The sequence below is a fragment of the Colletotrichum fioriniae genome (assembly GCF_027942845.1).
Source record: "Colletotrichum fioriniae strain IMI 355084 chromosome Unknown scaffold_6, whole genome shotgun sequence".
Lineage (NCBI taxonomy): Eukaryota > Fungi > Ascomycota > Sordariomycetes > Glomerellales > Glomerellaceae > Colletotrichum > Colletotrichum fioriniae.
Window position 1 is genome coordinate 1,108,393 of NW_027076842.1, and position 19,521 is coordinate 1,127,913.

Genomic DNA, 19,521 nt, shown 5'->3' on the forward strand with positions numbered 1-19,521 from the left:
CCCGAGTATCTACCTCATCAGACTTCCCATCTCAAAAGTAAAAGGTGGAAAATGAACGGACCGATCAAGGATTCTCTTGATCGGAGCCTTGATGTAAACCAAAGACTTCGTGGTCTAATCAAGGAATCAAGACCCTGAGGTTCATTCGTCCTGTCGAGGATGGTGAATCTGATCATAAGGTGAAGGGAGGACAGGCAGGCAGATTCAGGTGAGTGTGGAACCAATTTATGAGGGTATACTCAAGTGTTCTATCGTGAATACACATCAACCCACCTCACCCCATCGCGCCTTCCCACGGGTGGTGCCTTCGTTCCTTCTCTACTTCCCTCGACTGCCTACCGACCGCCTCTTGACCGCCTACAACCGCCCACGAACCGCCTTTTTTCGATTCCTCCTTTCTTATCCTTATAAATACCTACCCCCCTTCTCATCCTCTTCTCCCTCCTCCATCTTTTTCTTACCACAGCTTCCACCCCCGCGTTGAAGATATCCTTCCATCACATCTTCCTTTTGCATGATTATACCCCATCAGCGTCAAGAGTTCGATCGAATCATATCAGACCAGCAGCTTTTCTCGATTACATTATAGAGCATACCATTCTTCTATCTCACCTGCATCTCAAAGTAGCGGGAGGATACACTCATCTTTACTTCCACTAAGACCTCCCCTTCCATCAACTCTCATCCAAGAAAGCATCCATCTGGAAGACTTTTCAACCGATCAAGAAATAACAAAGGATCGCTGAAGCACTTCTTTCTTCTCGACGAAGGCGCTATAGTCTCCGTTTACGAGTCACGCTTTCATTTAGCATCCAACGGTACTTTGATTCAATAACAGTCACACATATACAGAAGTAAGTCACTCCCTTTTTGCCCTATCAACTTGAAATGTCACTAACTTTCAATAATAGAGATGGCTCAGAACTGTGGTCAAAGACTTGCTCCTCACGACCAAGTCCTGGCATCATACCTGGCACAGCTTGACCTTGGGGATGACCAAGCTCAAAGTGCTCATGCCGCTCCTGCCACTGCCACTGCCGCTGCCGCTGCCACAGCTGCTGTGCGTGGCAGCAATGGGAGCAGCATGAGCAGAAGCAGCAGTGACGGCGGTCTCGGTCGTGGCGGAAGCATGGCAAGAGGAAGTCGAAGTGGTGTCATGGTCAGAGAGGCGTCAGCTGCAAGCTTGCACAAAGACAATCACAGAGCTGGTCCTTCCATGACTGCCGGCGTCAACCAGCTCGTGTGTATCGACACAGAACCTTCCAATACCAGTACAACGGCTCAAACAAGCCATGGCAGAGGCTTCGAGGCCATGCGCATGGTTTCTCAGCAGCGGGGTCAAGTTATTCAAGCACCTCATGAGCAAGCAATTTCACGCTTTGCCAGAGAATTCTACAACCTGCCCTCCAACTACGCTGGGGACCCAACAAACTTACGCAATCAAAGTGCGCCAGTCGAGGATGAGGAAAACACGGCGCTGTTCATCACTGGGCTTCCGGCTAATTGCACTCATACGATGCTGCTTAAAGCCATGGCTTGTTGTGCCCCGGTGGGAAAAGTCTATGCAACAGTCATCAACGCCGCCGACCCAGCTACAGGGAAGCGCTATGCAGCAGCAAAGGTGGTGTTTTTCAACCGTTCTGGCGCTGAGAATTGCTTCCGAGCAATCAAGCAGGGAAGACTTGTTGTTGGAGGACGCCGTCCCAGAGTTGTCTGGAACCGCATCAAATCAGCTGGACAGCCAGACACCAGTAACTCCAGAGTCGTCTTGATCCGTGGCCCATCTGAGCTGGTTAGGCGCGATGTGCTGGGCCGTTGGTTCTCAGAGAAGTTCAGTTACCATACTGAGGACGTCTTGGTTCGCCGAATGCAAGCTGGCACTACGGTGCTTGAATGGCGGTTTGGAAGCTTCCGAGCCCAAGCGGAGGCCGCCACGATGTTCATGAGTGAAAACGAGCTCGACGGCACAAAGCTGGAATGGCGTTGGGGAGTGGACCCCTGTGCTTGATCTCGACTCCAAGCTCAGGTGTACAGATGGAAGGGGTAGTGGAAGAACGGATTGAACGGCACGGGAGGTGCGGGAAGCCAGAAGGTTAATGTTGGTGAGGCTGGCTGGGAGGAAGTGGATAGTGTTTTGGGTGTTTTGGGCGTTTTGGGATTTCGTTTTTAGAAGAAAATACAACCAAAGACCCTTTTACGGTCGACCGAAAGAGGATGTGCACAAGGATATGCATTGGAAGCAAAGAGGTGAATGCAGGCGGATCAAAGAAGCTTTTGCCAAGGGGCAAGCTGGGATGGAACGGTTCGCCCATCGCTCATCGGGGGTGGTGGGAACCGTAGGAGAGGAGAGGTGGAGGTGGAGATTCGATGTGCGACGGTGTCTCAGGCTGTGTGGACGCTCGTGGCATTGTTGCTTGGCTTTGTCGATGGGAGACCCAGTTGTTCGTCTTGGGGAGATCCTAGTGTGAGTCTTTGCTCTTGGCTAGGTCTTGGCTCATATTGGCTTCATCTTGGTTTGACCTGGTTCGACTTTTGGTTTTTGCTTACTGTAGTAGGCTCAGATCGTAGGTTCTCGGAACGATGGATGTTATAGGCCCAGGTCTCTTGGAGTTGAGCCTCCCCCGTTAGGTTCCTCGTAGCCCGTTCCCCGTCTCCCTCAGTCCCCCTCCTTGGTGTTGTGCGCGCGTTCCGTCAAAAGTCTGTGCTTGGCTGCCTCCCTCAGAAGGTTCAGGTTGCCATTACTCTGGAATTGTTGCTCCGTCCGAAAAAGTCAATTGTATGGACGGTGGTCCCTTGTTACTTTAGGGCGGGTTGCAGTTAGACGCATTGGACGCCCGTCTGCTGCATAACTTTGCCCAGAAGCTGAGATTTTGAGAAAAGCCTCGGCCCCATACCAGAAATTAGGCGAACTTGACACAATCGGTCGACTTTACTAGGCACTCAAGATTTAGAGAAAGGACCGGAGATGAGGACCAAGTGTCCCCATGTCAGCGTGGTCATTGATGACGGACACCTCTTGAAGAAAGATGATTAGAGCAGTGGCTGGATGCGCTTGGAACTCTGAGAATCTTGGAATGAAAGTCTTGGCACAATTTCGTTACTGGTGGACGAAGAGGAAGGAAGACGTAGTGTGCAGCAGCGCAGTAAGGTACTCGCGAGTGGTCCTGGATCAGTGGATAAGTCTTGCTGGCGTTGCATTTCTATTGGGGAAATGCCTCCGGGACTTTGATGGTCTTCAGGGGTCTGGAAAGGCTTTGTGACGTCGTTTGGCGTCGCTGGCGTTGCTGGCGTCGTTGGGCTGCTGCTTATCTGCACGACGTTTTGTCTTGGCGAATATTTCTTCCACGGTCTTCCCCCCCCCTTGCTAGACCTGCGGCCTGCCTGCATTACCGCCAGTCTGTGAGTGGTTATCGCTTCTTTTTCGTCGTGTAGGACTGTAGGTACTCCGTAGGCTGCAGCTGGACAACGCGAAGCAAAACAACAAACCAAAACATGAACCCTCGACACATGAATGGAACAGCCTCCCAGAAAGCAGGGCGTGTCTGTCAGGTCTTACCATAGGTATACCGTATCCGTACCTAGGATCAAATTCCAATTACCACCTCTCGCACGCGTCGCATCCTCACACACGGACGGGAAAAGTATCTTGTACTTTTGGTTTCACGGCATTTCAGGCGGCGCCCGTCCAGCGAGCCAGCTGGCCAGGTGTACCCATACACGCACACGCGCACACACGCCCGCCCACTGCTTCTCTTCCCAAGTTCTCACTCGTCCAACAATGCACAGGGGTTCTGTCAGAGCTCTTGGCATGACAGCAAGCCTGGCCGTGCCTTGATTCACCGACTCTCAATACGCCTCGAACTCTGTCTCTCTGTCCCTCTCCCGTGCAAGGTTTCTCTCGCTAGAATTCAGTCTAGATGTGTACCTGCCTTTTTCATCGGCTCCCCTTGCTACATATGCTGCGAAGCCGAACATGTCACGAACTCTCTTGCTCTCTTTCGGATTGACGGCCTCCCCTCACTTACACAACAAATAACAACAAGACAACATCTACCTAGGTTCATACTCAGGACCTCCCTTCTCACTGACTGGTCAGCAGCGAGAGAAAGCTCAAGTTGAAACGTACCCGCCCGAAACCCCCAGGCCCGGTCCAGCCCAGCCACCCCGGACAACCTTGAACACAAACCCCTGCTACTGCTACCGCTACCCGCGGCCACCAATCCATCACCGACCGACTGGACCACGTTGAACAAGACTGGGGAACGAGGGTCCTCACTTCTCTCCATCTCTTGAGAATCCGTTTATTATATCCCTCCCTCCCACTTCTACTGTTCATCCAGCCACACTGTCAAAAGTCTTGGTATTGGGGCTTGTTCCACACTTCTTCACCGTCCCTTATCCCAGTGATACAACATCGGTGTACACGCCCTCTTCGACTTCATATAAGACGTACTTTTCGCCAGTACAGCATTGCCACCTCTTCCTAGTGAAGCACCTGAACAACAACATCTAGACAGATATAGACGCCTCAATTCGCCGTCATGTCGGCTCCGAGGTCACCCTACCGCCAGAGCTATAGATCGTCAACCGATGGACGATCGCGACGACGAGAATCAAACCACCCCATCATCCCTCCTGAAAAGGCACGCACTTCAGCCTACTCCTCCCGCGGCGAGGAGCTGCCGAGTCACAATGGGCACCTACACAGGAAACCTCCGCCAGGTAGCAAAGTCAGGGTCAAGCCATCCGGCGAGAGTGGCCGCAGGGGCTTTCACCCCTTCAAGTTTCTCAAGATCTCCTGGAAATCATCAAGTCGAGCCTCTCTTCTCTGTAACTTTCTCTGGCCTTTCGTACCAGCCGCTTTTGCAGTCCGATACACCAGGCCCAACGACCATGTCCTCATCTTCATCCTCACTTACATCGCCATGATCCCCTGTGCCAACATGGTTGGATTCGCCGGCCAGGAGCTTTCTCGCAAAGTGAGCCACGTCTTTGGCGTGCTGATTGAGACGACGTGAGCAAAGCCCCGTTCTTCTACACCTTGCAATGCTAATAGTAATCGTTAGCTTTGGTTCTATTGTCGAAATCATCCTCTTCATGGTACTACTCGCTGGAGACCAGTTTACCGTCATCAAGGCTGCCATTCTCGGATCCATCTTGGCAACTATGCTTCTATGCCTGGGACTGTGCTTCATTGCGGGTGGCATGCGACGAGACGAGGCCGAGTTCAGTGAAGTCGTCAGTGAAGCCGGTAGCGGCTTGCTGCTGACAGCGTAAGTACTACTTCCAACTGGCGGATCTTACGCAATGCTAACAACTGTGACCAGAGGTGTCGCCCTAGCCATCCCGACCCTGTTCGCCAACTCGCTCGAAAACCAGCTTACCGCCGAGGAACTGGGCAGCAAGACCCGCCACATCTCACGCATCGTATCCTGCCTCCTCGTCATTGCCTACGCCGTCTACGTCTACTTCCAGGCCCGAACCCACCACGGAATCTACGACGCCATCTTTGAGCACGACGAGCAGCGAGACCACGACAAGCGCAAGGACATCAACAAGCCCAAGCTGACGCTGACCGAGTGCCTCGTCGCCCTCGTCATCGCAATCACCCTCGTCACCTTCATGGCCATCTACCTCGTCGAGCAGATCGCCCCCATCGTCGAGCGGCACAACATCTCGGACCCCTTTATGGGTCTCATCCTCGTGCCCCTCGTCGAGAAGGCCGCCGAGCACCTGACGGCCGTCGACGAGGCGTGGGATAACCAGATGAACTTTGCCCTCTCTCATGTCCTTGGCGCCACGCTGCAGACGGCGCTCTTCAACGCGCCGCTCGTCGTCATCGTCGCGTGGGGCCTGCACAAGCACATGGACCTTGTCTTTGAGGTGTTTGATATCGGCATGCTCATCCTCGCCATCTTGACTGTCGGGAACTTCTTGAGGGATCAGAAGAGCAATTACCTCGAGGGTTTCTTGAGCGTGACGATTTACGTTGCCATTGCCGTGGCTGCGTTTTACTACCCGAACCCACCTGGCCACGGTGGTGCTGCCGAGGGTGGAAGTGCAGAAGGGGGCCATTGAGGCATGTGTTCAGTACGGATGGAAAGGGAAAGCGAAATAACGAAAGTCACGAAAGAAATGTACATATCTTGCTTTACGGGAGTTCATATTCACGGCGAGCAAACGGGTGTACAATGAAGAAAGAAGATTCAAATTGGCAGAAAAACATCATGATCATTCCAGTATTTGTAACGCTACGAGTGGTATATATCTGCTAATTATCCGCACACCCACCCATGTAGCGCGTGTAAGTCCAAGCGAGATCTGGGAGTAGATGTCTCGTCTCCCTTTTTCCCGCGGAGATGTCCAAAAATACGCTGTTGGAAACAAAGAGAACCCTGCTAATACGCAAAAATGTAGATGCTAGCCTCCAACTTCGCTCGCCCCAGCCTAGAGGAAGTTTAGAGCACATTACCGTTTTCCCCTCCGGAGATGCTTGATTCTGTTGCACCTTTTGTCTTTCTAGTAAAGATGCTTGTCGTTGATACAAACTCCACCCACACCCCATCTAAGTACGGCCCGGCGCGGTGGCGGCTCTGTCTGCTGACCAGGGGATCTGTGCCGAACTTCCGAGCTCCGTCGGTCCGGGTCACTTTGACGTCCCCTTTGACGTAGGTTGGCTACCCCATCTACTCCCCAGATGTTGACTAGAAGAACAGCAGATCGTCTTCCTTCCACCCGAGGCTAGCGAGGCTGGCGCGCACGCCCTTCTCCAAGGGCTCCGGTCCGCAGACGAGGACGAGCTCGTCGCCGCCGCCGCCGCACCTGCCGACTTCCCTCTCGAAAAATGCGCCGTCCATGCGACCCTTAAGCCCCATCCACTCCGGCCCAGGTTTGGTGAGCGAGTATACCAGCCGGCACTTGTCCGGGCCGGCGGCGGCGGTCATGGCGTCGAGTTCCGCGCGGCAGAGGATATCCTCTTCGACGCGATTGCCGTCGAGAACGAGGCACGTCGTCGGGTCTGTTTCGTCCTTGAGGACGGCGCGGAGGACCTGGAAGATTGGCGTGATGCCGGAGCCGGCACAGATCATGACGAATCGTTTTACTGTGCGGTGTTTTCCCGAGATGGAGCACAGCCCCTTGCCGAGGTATTCGAACTTGCCAATGGGGCCCTTGAAGTCGACAAAGTGGCCGACGGGGATAGCGTCGAGGGCCTGCGTCATCTTGCCGCCCGGCTGGCCGCCGGGGGTGTCGTAATAGATCTTGACGAGGACGTGGAGCTGACCCCTTTCGGTGCCTTCTGATATCGGTGTGTAGGCGCGGATGATGGCCTCGCGGGTGACGGGGTCGCGGAGGCGCATCATGAGGTGCTGGCCGACGGGAAGGCCGGCGATTTGGTCCGCGTGTTCGAGGGTGAAGGAGAAGACTTTGGTGTCGGAGGAGATCTTGGTCTTTTTCGAGAGGATGCCCTTTGTCCAGGTCTTTGACTGGAGGAAGACGGCGCGAGGGGAGGCCTTGGTGTCTTCCACTACAACCTCGCCTGCGCTTAGGATCTTTTGGGCTGCCGAGTCGAGGGTGCCGATGTGGTACTGGGGCATCATGGCCTTGGCATTTTCGCTGTCTAGAGAAGAGAGAGTATTAAAGGCAAGAAACACTGGAGAGGGGGACGGCTGCGAACTCACGAATGGTCAGGAACTCTTCAGAGACGTCCTGTGCAGCTGCTCCGAAGATGGATGCTGCACCTCCCGGGTGGCCTTCCAGGAAAGGAGTGCCGTCGTACACCTCGTTGTTGACGACAAACCAAGGCTCCTCTTCGCCCTCATGCTGGCGCAGCTCGTCAATGGAGATGGCCCTTTTGACGGTATCTTTGGTCATGCAGATTTCCTTAACGGGCTCCAGCTCGGTTGAGCTCTCGGCTTCTCCTTCGACCTTCTCGCCCCAGAATCCGTTGGCCAGGTTTCCTCCGGCCTTCTTGACGCGGTCCATCCATCCGCCCGGCATTAGAGCTGGCTGGGTGGGATGCTCGAAACGCAGGCTATGACCTTCTTTATGGACGACAATCCTGAACCACGGGTTGTTCATCATGCCCAGGACACTCCAGTACATGTCTCTCGGTTGCACCATCATGCCCTCGTCCATGGCGCGGACCATAACGTCCGCCGCATCCGCGAGCTGGGCGACGGGTATGTCCAGGTCCCAGAAGCACCAGCAGAAGCAGCTCTCTCTCCAATCCATGTCCACGCGGCCGCCGTAGAGAGTCTCGCCCTCGGGGGCGAGTCGGTATGTATCTTCCGGATAGTTGATGTTGGCGAGGAGCCAGGTCTTGCCACGGTCCAGAGTTATTTCTACTCTGGTGATGCGTCGACCGCCGCCGCCGTACGCGTATCCGCGAACATTGTACGACTCTGGTCCGTTGGTCAATGACAGGACCTCGTCGTGCGCAGGGTAGCAGGTGGCGCTATTTGTGTTGAGGTCATAGATGGCGTATCGTTCATCTTTCCATACTTCGGGGAGGTCAGCGCTGGCGTCCGGCGAGACCATGGTCGGGAGCACGCGGTTGTCGTAAATGTGGTACCAGTTGTCGCTCGGCTCCTTGGTCACGATGATCTTCTTGAGCCACTTTACGCTTCTACCGCCGATCTGCCCGGGAATGATGATGCGTACTGGCTTCCCGTGGTCGGGATGAAGCAACTCGCCGTTCATGCGGTAACAGACGGTTACGCCGCGGTTTGGGTCCATGCACCAGTTGAGCTTGATGCTCGTTCCATAGTATCCGTTGGGTAGTTTATCGGCACCCTCAAAACAGACGTATTTGGCGCCCCTCTTGGGCATCGCTTTGGCGAGCAGGTCGCCTATCGAGACACCGGTCCAGATGGCCGTTGATAGACCGGCGGCGCCCCATGAGAAGCCCTTTGACTTCCTAACCATGTTCTGTTCTTTCCGGCGGTTTCCAGCACATACGAGGGTGACGGGGTAGGTGATCTGCTCGTAGTCTGAGATGAGGTCCCTGAGTGTCATCTTGATAGGGTTCTCGACTAGACCCTCGACGGTGAACTCCCAGTCAAACATGTCTTCGTCCTCGACCTTTGGCACTGGGCCGTGGTTGCGTACATAGTGCAAGTCTTTGGTGGTGATGAAACCTTCGTCATACAGCTCGCTAAGAGGGGCCTCGACGTTGAAGGGGTGGAGCCCAGTCAGGCGTATTAGTCGAGGATCTCGGGTGACATGACTGTCGGGTGTCTTGAGATCTTCCGTGAGGACCTTGTTGACTCTAGACTTGGGAGGTAGGGGATATGTGCGAGGGCCCTCGACGATGACCTCGTCTAACAAACATCCTGATATTGAGCAGTCTGATCCGCCGTCGACGCTATAAGACTGACCCTCTCTTACTGTCGTTGCTGGACTCGGAGGAAGGTTGAACTCCTTTTTGGCGTGTGATTCTCGTAAGGATGTCGACATAGGGGTGGGGAGAACATCCATGGTTGATGACGATCGCTGAGTATGAATGATAGGCGTGATGAGGAAGATTGAATGAATTTGAGCGGGATAGGCGTCCGGAGTAATAGTTGTCTCAGTCGTTGATGACAATCACAAGCCAGCCATGAAACTGCTTAGGCGCTAGGCAAGATTTACTTAGGTATCAAATGAGAGAACAAGGGCTTGATGCAAAGTCGCTTCGAAGTAGAGAAGATGACTAGAAATCACGACAGAAAAGAGAGAATTTACGAACACCGGGCAAGGATGGAATAAGTAACAATGATGAGTGGGTTGGGCTGGTGGAGGTGAGAATTGGATTTCCTGGGGCCGGAGTTTGGTGTCTGTGGTGTGGGCGGGCCGGACGCACAACAGGGGGGAGAGGGGATGGGGAATTGCTGCATGGCATGACATGACATGGTATAGTAAGTGCAAGGCCAAAGATTTAAGGCCTTGCTTAGGGATGGGGTGGGATAGTACAACATGGCAACATCAGATGGAGGTGACGCTAAGATAAAGGCTCACTGGGAAAGGACCACGGACAAGCAGGATCATCTCTCCGGGGAGCGCGCTGACGGTTGGACAGGAAGGTATATACTACCTACCTACCTCAGAGAAAGACAAAGTTCCGTCCTTGTACAGAACCTGCCGTGTCATAAGGTATTCCATATTCTTTCTCACCAGACACTTTTAGCTTGAGTGCCCTCTTTCGGCCTTGGTCAAAGTGTCGTGTAAGTGAGCAGACGATTCGCCGGCGAATAAGATCGACCAGACGGTTCCGAACCTGGCAACTTACTTTATTCGACGGGTACAAGACGGCGTGCGGCAAGGAGATGCAATTTTCTAGCTAAGAAGGCAGTGGGCTCAAGTGTTGAAGAGTTCCGCGGAGGAAAGACAAACACTGACACTACTGGCATGCTGGAGCGGGATTCTTATCAGTTGCCCGCGTCATTCTTCTCTCGGACAGTTTGACGTTGGCGGTTGGACTGATGCTATTGGGCGATAAGGGCACAAAGTAACGGACGAGGGAAATCTCAGCGGAGATGCTTAATTCAACTTTTTTTTCTCTCTCCTTCACTCTAGCGGCTCGGTATTTCATGGCTTGGGATTGATTGGTTAAACGATCCAAATGGAACCCCGATCGGGATCCACGCCCCTGGGCCCGGGAAAGGCCCGTGGAGAAGCGTTAAAAGGGCTCCGGATCGGGGGGCATTCTCGAGATTCAAGAGACCCGGCACCCTTGTCCGTCCGGTTGGCCACCGCGTGAGCCGTCCTTACCTTCATTACTTTTATATTCCAGGCCGCGCTTCACCATATTCATGTTCCATCTCGGACCCGGTGACCACCCATTGTGCTTGTTCATGTCCAGAGACGACATTTGATCCTTCGATACAACTGCCACACCAGGTATCTGCGGATCAGGTTTACATTCTTCAATTTAGCAAGCTTTCACCTGTCGTTGGGCCAGGTCTTTTGACCCCGTCATTCTGGGGTCATCAACGTGGCACGTCGCACAGCTTGACACCCATCACGACGGTTTGCGGAGATTTCTCTCGTGTTGCTTGTAACACTCATGTCGTGGTTCACGATTAGCGTCGCCCGGGAATGTGGCGACATGTAGACTTTAGCAACATCGTGGCTGCCAGTGAATGACTTGTCAACGTTTGCTACGTGACATCTAGACCTACAGGGAAAAAGGTGTGACCCGTCGTAGAAGAGCCTCGAATGATGCCAGAAGTCTGGACCAGCCACACCTTCAGACTTTGTGCTTTCGCATTGCGTAAAGTTTTAGTAAGAAACGACATATGTGATGTTGTGGCTGATTTGTCGATAATAGGATTGGCAGACTTGGTTTCTTGATCCTGGCATGACCGTCATTGGCCAATTGAGACGTTGATTCGTGAGAACTTCAAATTAACATGTGGGCATTAGATCTGTGCTCGTAGCTTGCTTCATCTTTCCCCCAAGGCAACGTGTCTCACGGCTGGGTTCATGAGTGGGGATGGAGGCATTCATCACAAAGCCACAAAAATGAGCGTCGAAATGTCCAAGACTCACCGTAGCTCGTATTTGCCAAGTCTGGCTTGAAATCTTCGGGTTCTTTTCAAGACAATACTCTGAAGCCAATGGAATATGAGGATTTCTCATCCAGCTGAGTGATATGACTGAACTCCATGAAGCTGTCTTCCCGTCCATCCCGTCCTCCCGCTTTCGCATCAACGTAAATCCTTCCGATGATCCTCCAGGCTCAATCTAATAGCCAACATACTGCGTAGCATGGAGGTATGTAAATATGGAGCGACGGAGACAGGTTTTCCACGGTGAGTGTGGGAAGTGGACCTGCAATGGAAGGTAAATGACAAAGGCACCCAAAGCGCCGGGTCATGACGCTCACCGCCCGGACCGCTTAGATGACCGTGAAATGCGGCACCCAAGGCGGCAAATCAGATACTACGTTGGGTATCTACCCACCTAAGCTACAGGTCATTCACAGCAGGAACTATGCGCTAAGTAGGTTCCTCCCTCCGAAACTCTCACTGCAAGGCACCTGTGCAGCCTTCCATTGCAAACCTGGAGGGCTTTCCGCGACCTTTCTGAATCTCCAAGGCCACTACTCCGTACCGAAAACCCGCTAAACACAACTGCCACCGTCGCTGCCCTGACTTCCCTTGTGCAGATCCAGCAGCGACAGGCAACTCAAACGGCTCCTCACAATCACCTCAGGTCCAGAATTCTCTCAGCACCGTCAATACGATCGCCAACGACACCACTCACACAAACCCGAACCGACACGACCACTCCCCCAAGGCAAGGCCTGCCGCTGCGAACAATCTTACCGATGCCGGCCCATGTTGACGCGCAGAGTCACATTCGTTTACAACACTCGATCCCATAGCATCAGCTCCCGACATCATCAGTGCCATCCTGCCATATGTAGCGCCCGTCCGCTTTCAACCATTGCATATACAAGACTCGATTCTCACGATCCGCCATGGATCGTGCCAGGAAGCGTCAGTTCCCCCCTTCCGCCCGCTCGGCGCCGTCTCTTCTACTATTCGGCATTTTGCTAACAATCACTCAGGTGAATTGCGCTCCTTGAATACCCGTGCCTGGGATGGCGAGCAAGGTTCGTACATCGGGTTCAGACCCCACCATGCCCAACACCCCTCCTCTGACTTGCTTCTCCTACACAGATCTGTTTGCTGTCAGCAAATCTCTCGATTCATCTCTCAAGAAGAATACCGCCTTCATTAAGCGCCTTCGAACCGCTGTATCAGCCGCGACCCTAAATACCTTCCTCCAAGAGATCCGCACCCTCAGCCTGCACAAGTACCTCTCCGAAATTGTCTCTGCCTGCTTCGAGGGTCTATGCAGACTCAAGTCCCCCGGCGAGATCGAAGCCGGCGTCGAAATCGTCAGCGCTCTACACCAGCGCTTTGGTCCCAGCGAGTTCACTGAATACCTAGGATGGCTGCTTGGGAAGGGAATGGCAACGCCTGACAAGAGCTTGCTCAAGTCGTTGGCACCCGAGGTTCGCGAGAAGGAGGAGAAAGAGCGCTTGACGCGCCAGCGTGTACTCTTGCGCATTGTCACCGAGCTTTGGCTGGTTGATGTTCTGCGAACTCTCGATGACGTTACAAGACCAGACGATGCTACCAAGGGTGCCACGGGAAAGGTCGCTGAGCTGAAGCCTAGAGCGCAGGCCAACAGGAGCGGCGCGACCGAGCCTTTCCCCCTCGAGGTACTGAAGGATCTCCTTGGCCATGATCGGGAGCACGTAAACTTGCCTCTACTCGTCATCTTCGTGAAGGCCTTCAGCTGGGATATCTTGGGCGTCAAGTCTTCGGCTGCCGAGGGACGGAAGACAGTCGAGGAGGACGGTGCGACCAAGACTGCCAACGGGATTATGCACGGGGAGAGCGGCGGCGAAGACCAAGTTACCGACACCGAAGATCAGCCGTTCACGCCCCCTGAGCTTCAGGAGAAGTTCAAGACTATCCTCAAAAAGTACTTTGAGGACGTCAAGAGCCATGTCGTTCGAGACCAGAAATCGATCCATTCTCAAGCTCGCCGCAATGCTGAGGCCTACGTCAAGTCGGGCGAAGTTTTTGAAGATCGCCAGGCCAACTTTGAAAAGCAGATGAAGGCCCAGGAACGGCTGGTAGCCAATGCTCAGGCCATCGCTGACGCCATTGGCGCTGATATGCCTGATCTCAAGGAAAACGATGATTCGCTGGCCAACACTAATGGCTCGATCGGTCTGGTCAAGGCTGGTGACTATCTTCGAGGCCTTGGTGACGGTGCTGGTATCTGGGAGGACGAAGATGAGCGACGCTTCTACGAAAACCTTGTCGACCTGAAGGGCAAAGTTCCGGGCATCCTTCTGGATGACGGTAAGAAGAAGAAGTCCGATAATGAGGAGCAAGTGGGCAGGAAAGTGGAAGTTACCGATGCACCGGAACCGCCCAAGGTCCCGGACGCAGCCGAAGACCAGTCCACCTCAATTGCCAACAAGACGATCGGCGCTCAGGTGGACGCAGTACTGGCTCGCCTGCCAGACCTCACCAACAAGGACGTCATTGACCAAGCCGCTATCGACTTCTGCTACCTCAACTCGAAAGCCTCGCGCAACAGACTGATCAAGGCTTTAACTGAAGTCCCCAAAGGTCGCGGCGACCTGCTGCCATCATGGGCCAGGCTCGCTGCCACCTTGGGTAGATACATGCCGGATATTCCCAAAGGCCTCGTCGACTATCTTGATGCCGAGTTTCGTAGTCTGCAGAGACGAAAGGACAAAGACTTCCTGGGCCAAGTGCGCTTGAGCAATATTCGCTACCTTGCTGAGCTGACCAAATTTGGCATCGTCCCGGAGCATGTTGTGTTTCATTGCCTCAAGGTCAGCCTCGACGACTTCTCGAGGATGAACATTGAGATCATCTGCAGTCTCTTGGAGAACTGCGGACGGTACCTTTTGCGGAACCCAGAGACTTCACCACGTATGGCAACCTTCCTTGAGACATTGCAGCGCAAGAAGTCTGTCCAGCACATTGGCCAAGCTGAACGCATGCTCATTGAGAACGCCGTCTACTACGTTGATCCTCCTGACCGGCCAGCCATCCAGCAAAAGGAGCGCACTCCCATGGAGCTGTTTATTCGCAAGTTGATCTACATGGATATGACTAAGCGTAATTACAGTAAGGTCTTGAAGCAGATTCGCAGACTCCACTGGGAGGAGGCCGAGGTAAGTCAATATTGGTTATTGCCGTGTCGTCAGAAGTTAACCATACGACAAGGTTGTCACCATTCTTGAAAAGGTTTTCTCCAAGCCGGGCAAAGTCAAGTACGGCAATATCCATCTTCTCGCAATTCTCCTCAGCGCAATTTACCGGTACCACCCAGCTTTCGTCGTCAGGGTTATCGACACTGTCATGGAGTCGATCTGCTTCGGGCTGGAGCAAAACGACTTCAAGTTCTACCAGCGAAGGATTTCCGAGGTCAAGTACATTGGCGAACTCTACAATTACCGAATGGTTGAACATCCAGTCGTCTTCGACACCATGTATAAGATTATGACGTTTGGCCATGGTGGCCCACCTATCCTCGGGCGACTGAATCATTTTGATTTGCCCGATGATTTCTTCCGCATTCGTTTGATTGCCACCATCTTGGAGACCTGTGGCATGTACTTTGCCAAGGGTGCGGCTGGCAAGAAGTTGGACTACTTTTTGTCTTTCTTCCAGGTTTGTGATTTTTGGATTGGCGTTGCTTCCCGTTGACTAATATATGACAGTACTACATCTACACCAAGCAATCGCTGCCCATGGATATCGAGTTCATTGTTCAAGACACTTTCGCCCTTACACGACCTCAGTGGAAGTTGGCAACCAACCTCGAAGAGGCTTCAAAGGCATTCCAGCTTGCCATAGCTCAGGACCAAAAGGTTTCGGGAGCCGACAAGACGCTCGAGGCCGATGATGCATCCATCGGGTCATCTTCGGACGATGAGGATGGAGACGAACACTTGCCTGAGCCCGAAGCTGACGAAGAAGAGTCTGATTCTGACGAAGATGCCGAGGTAAGAGAATTGCATAGGTTGTGCTGGCCCAGACCGTTACTGATTAGACGTATGAACAGGAAAATGACGTCGACATGTCTCACGCGGACTCTGATAGCGAGGATGAGGCCATCGTGGTTACTCGTCAACAGGAACAAATTGATCCGGAAGCCGAGGCCGAGTTTGAACGTGAATACGCCAAGATGATGGCCGAGAGCCTGGAATCTCGCAAGTTCGAGCGCAAACCCTTGTTCGACGTGCCGCTGCCCGTCCGCGGCAAAAGTAAGGAGTCAGCAACAGCAGCTGACTCTGGAGATACTGGCGTCCCCGCTCCCAGTAGCACAATGGCCTTTTCGCTTTTGACGAAGAAGGGCAACCGCCAGCAAGTGAGTGAACTTGTGATGGGCTGAGTGCAGTTATCAGCTTTGCTAACACGCCTCGCAGACACGAACCGTGGAACTTCCTTCAGACTCGACATTTGCTGTGGCTATGAAAACTCAGCAACAAGCCGAAAGAGAGGAGCAGCAACGCATCAAGAACCTTGTCTTGAACTATGATCTTCGCGAGAGCGAGGATCAGGATGGTAATGACTACCCAAAACCACTGAAAGCACACCCCGATATTCACAAACCCCAAGCAGGCCACGAGAAGCCAACTTCCTATCACCACAATCGAACAGACCGCGGAAAAGACCGCGGCGGACAACGGGTTCGCAAACTTCAGCTAAGTGACGTTGACTGGTACGAATCATCAACCAAGCGTGGAAACTATTTTGCGCGGGCGCATACTTCTCACTCCGACTGGGACGTAGAAGCTGGCAACGATGTAGAGCAGTCAGAGATTGCTCCAGTACAGCATCACGGCACTGTTCACAAGCGTCACATGTCGGCCATGCACTCTACGCCCAGACCAGGAGATCGAAAGGAACAGCCTCGCCGGGTTCGCAAGTGCCAGTAGAGTTTGCTAACGAAGGGGGAAACCTCGCTTCCATAACAGGACGTGAAGAACGCACCATCATACAGAACTAGGTTCTGAGGATACACTTTATTGCAGTCCACTGGACGCCACCAACATAATCCTCTGGAGGTTGCCGCAACTGCCAAGACTTCCAATGTGCAGGATGGCTCCTGAGGCTTATCGAGGCAGACAATCCATGCGTGGCAACAAACGCGGCCGAGTATACCCTCGTCATTGGAGCTTACCCGAGAAGCCTACCCTATTGGCTTCTCAGGCCCACAAAACTCCATGATCCAGCCGAAATCCATGGCAGACTGACAAGTAGATAAGCCAAGCTGCGATCGACAATGGTTTATAACCTGAGGGTTCATATGGATGAAGAGACATGGGTTGCAAGGACGGCCAATCACCAGCGAGATCGTAGTTCGTGCGTGAGGGTGACGATGAAGGAGGAGCGAAGAATGCCAGGTGGAATGGATGGGTGCAAAGCAGATCTCTACCACACCAGCTAAGTAAGTGGGTACAGTACCTACAAGATCTGAAGCCATGGCTCTGGTTGATTGTCCCTGAAATTACTGCCGACTTTTCTTGAGAGAGGAGACTTCCCACATTCAACATTCTTTTTGATAGGGAGAAGTAGATGCCCAATGTCGAGAAAGGTAGTAGACGCATGCGCAGACAGGCTCGTCTATCATCGCCAGTGCCTCTTTCGACTCAGGACAGGTAATTTGATCATACTCATTTCTCATGGGCGAATCTGGCCAAACGGTTCACTCACGGCGGCACGGCTAGAGGTAAGACAGCGCAATTGTGGCTGTCAACCTGCTCGTTGTAGTGAAGTGGTTAACATCATGATCTTGTATTCTCACAGGATTTGCAGCTGAATCACTGGGTCCATTGGCCAAAATTTTGAACAAGATGGTTGCGGGTGTGGCTTACAGTCTGCCCGATATGTGGTTCAAGGGCTAGTGCGAAGTGGAGTGGAGCGTCATGGCTGGCACTTGGTTGACGGTGCTAGATCTGATGTAACTCGATGGTGCTTCTTGGCAAGCATTAGCTGTGGACAAGAGGAAATACGAAGTGCACATGTTTCAGTTGGCACAGGCAGTACCATTTCTTGGAAAGGGTGCCATCGTTCGTTTCATCTTGGGAGAGACCCCTAGGCTGACGTTGCATCGTATGTACTGCGTAGTCGATGATAGCCAGTCGAGTCTCGGTGAAAAGAATTTTTGTTTCTCGTTTGCGGCAGGAAACGTCCCAACAACAACACTGTGCATGTGGCGCTGCCATTGTTGTCGCGCAGCTATTCAGCAACACTACACCGCGACTGCAGCCGCGACCGGACGTTGGAGGACCTACGTCCGGTGGACGCAAGACGGACTGCAAGAAAGGCGAAGGTGTTCTCCGAGGTTCATGCAGGGCGAAAGTGTATATCTGCAGCCTGGGCGATGGCAAAAGACGAATAGGACCCTGTGCGCGTGTCGAAGCCGATGGCGACAGCTTGACGTGGCTGGGCAACTCTATTGGGCCGAACCTTGACCTTGTTTGTGCATAAGCTTGCTTCATTCGTCCGATGTCGAGGTTCTCACGACGCCTGCCTCAACTAGGGTATCGCAAACGGAGAGGGAGGTTGCTGATGTAGTGTATCTGGCGGACTTTGCCGATATGCTCCAAGCCAGTGCCGAATAAAAAATGCTGACAATTCAAAATTGACATCAACAACATGTCGCTCTCACACTTGAGGTAGTTGAGGAGGTTACCAGCCACACAAGTCGAAACTTGAGTCGGCGGCGGCGGGCGATCGCGTGGCAAATTGAGACTGCAAACAACTATCTGTCGCCTGCGTGATGCCATCTTGGAGCGGGTTGAAGATGAATGGGAGTAGGAGCGCGTGCGTAAAGGGATGGTCTGGAAGCGGGTGGGGGGTGGGCGAGGCACGCGTGGGCTTATGGCGCCGTTGTCCCAGTATGTCCTGAAATATCACATTCCGGCTGATCCTGGGTTGCTCGGACGTCCACGGACGTCTTGGGATGGAATCTGTATGGTACCATGTCTATATCCACCGGCTAGGTAAGAGATGTTCAGCACCGACCGCGGCAACCCTGAGCCTACCTTGGGCTGGGCGACGGGAAGATCGAAGGATCAGTAGAGGAGGATTCGAGCGAATTCAGGGACGTGAGGAATTGCGCGGGGTCTTGCTATAGACATAGGCATTCGTTTTGAATCGAGATAGGTATTGGTGGCAAGCTTAAGGTCAGATAGGTTGGGATGCGGCCGGAGTTGGAGTAGATGATTTGGAAGATGGCTGTGTGGCCTGTGAAGAGGTCGAATGCGGCAGAAAGCCCGTCCAGTTTGGTTCTGGCCCGAAACTAGACGGGATCATTCGTGGTTGCATGGCAGCCATGGCCGTGGATATCGGAGAATTTCGTCTCTTTCCTGAATCCTCGTCGACTTTGGAGAAGTGGGAATGAAATAAGACAAGCGCGACGGATGTTTTGGGAAAGAGTTCCCCACAGGAGCCGGGATCGTCGTCGGCAAGATTGGCTGCCCCTGGACCAAATCGTCTTAGCGCCTCAGGGCAAGGTTCAGCGTGCTAACCTTGAGGGAGGTGTGCCAATCATGTTTCCTTCCTCCTGGATGTCCCATTCTTCATGAGTTCACATAGTGCGATGGAGGACGGGAAGCCCCAGATGCGAATCACCAATGTTTCCTTCCGTCACCTCAGTCAAATCTCAGCGGGCAGGGGTCATCTTCTCAGCGTTTGACCATAGGTAAGGGTTTCCATTACGGAGTACTGGCCCCAGTATACCTACCAACCTGAAGCTTGAGGTGCTTGGCTGCCTCGCTCGGTTCCTGGTGTGCTCCAAGCTTACCTTGCCTACCTGCCTTAGCAATGCTGCCGCCAGGTAGTTTGCGAACAGTTAGGTATTTGTCGTTGTTTGTTGGGAAGTGATGGTCACGGAGTGGCCAAAGTCAACCGGAATGGCTTCTACGGCAACCACGCGCAGGGACAAGCGGGCGGGTTGCGCCGTCTAAAC

The 19,521-nt window shown here is 53.3% G+C and overlaps 3 protein-coding genes across 3 annotated transcripts; 2 read left to right on the top strand and 1 right to left on the bottom strand.

The window, feature by feature from the left end:
* Positions 1-4,925: 4,925 nt before the first annotated feature.
* On the top strand, positions 4,926-6,078 carry N0V96_005738 (uncharacterized protein; the record flags this gene model as incomplete). The annotated part of the gene is made up of 3 exons (XM_053189642.1): positions 4,926-5,014; positions 5,067-5,273; positions 5,328-6,078. 3 exons carry the CDS (start codon positions 4,926-4,928, stop codon positions 6,076-6,078), a joined length of 1,047 nt encoding a protein of 348 aa, XP_053053095.1.
* A 626-nt stretch (positions 6,079-6,704) lies between these two features.
* Positions 6,705-9,477, bottom strand: N0V96_005739 (uncharacterized protein; the record flags this gene model as incomplete). Its single annotated transcript, XM_053189641.2, has 2 exons — positions 6,705-7,618; positions 7,680-9,477. 2 exons carry the CDS (start codon positions 9,475-9,477, stop codon positions 6,705-6,707), a joined length of 2,712 nt encoding a protein of 903 aa, XP_053053094.1.
* Positions 9,478-12,463: 2,986 nt separating this feature from the next.
* NMD2 (mRNA decay protein) lies at positions 12,464-16,483 on the top strand (the record flags this gene model as incomplete). Its single annotated transcript, XM_053189640.1, has 7 exons — positions 12,464-12,482; positions 12,554-12,598; positions 12,666-14,713; positions 14,766-15,212; positions 15,263-15,547; positions 15,607-15,912; positions 15,971-16,483. 7 exons carry the CDS (start codon positions 12,464-12,466, stop codon positions 16,481-16,483), a joined length of 3,663 nt encoding a protein of 1,220 aa, XP_053053093.1.
* Between the last annotated feature and the right edge of the window lie 3,038 nt (positions 16,484-19,521).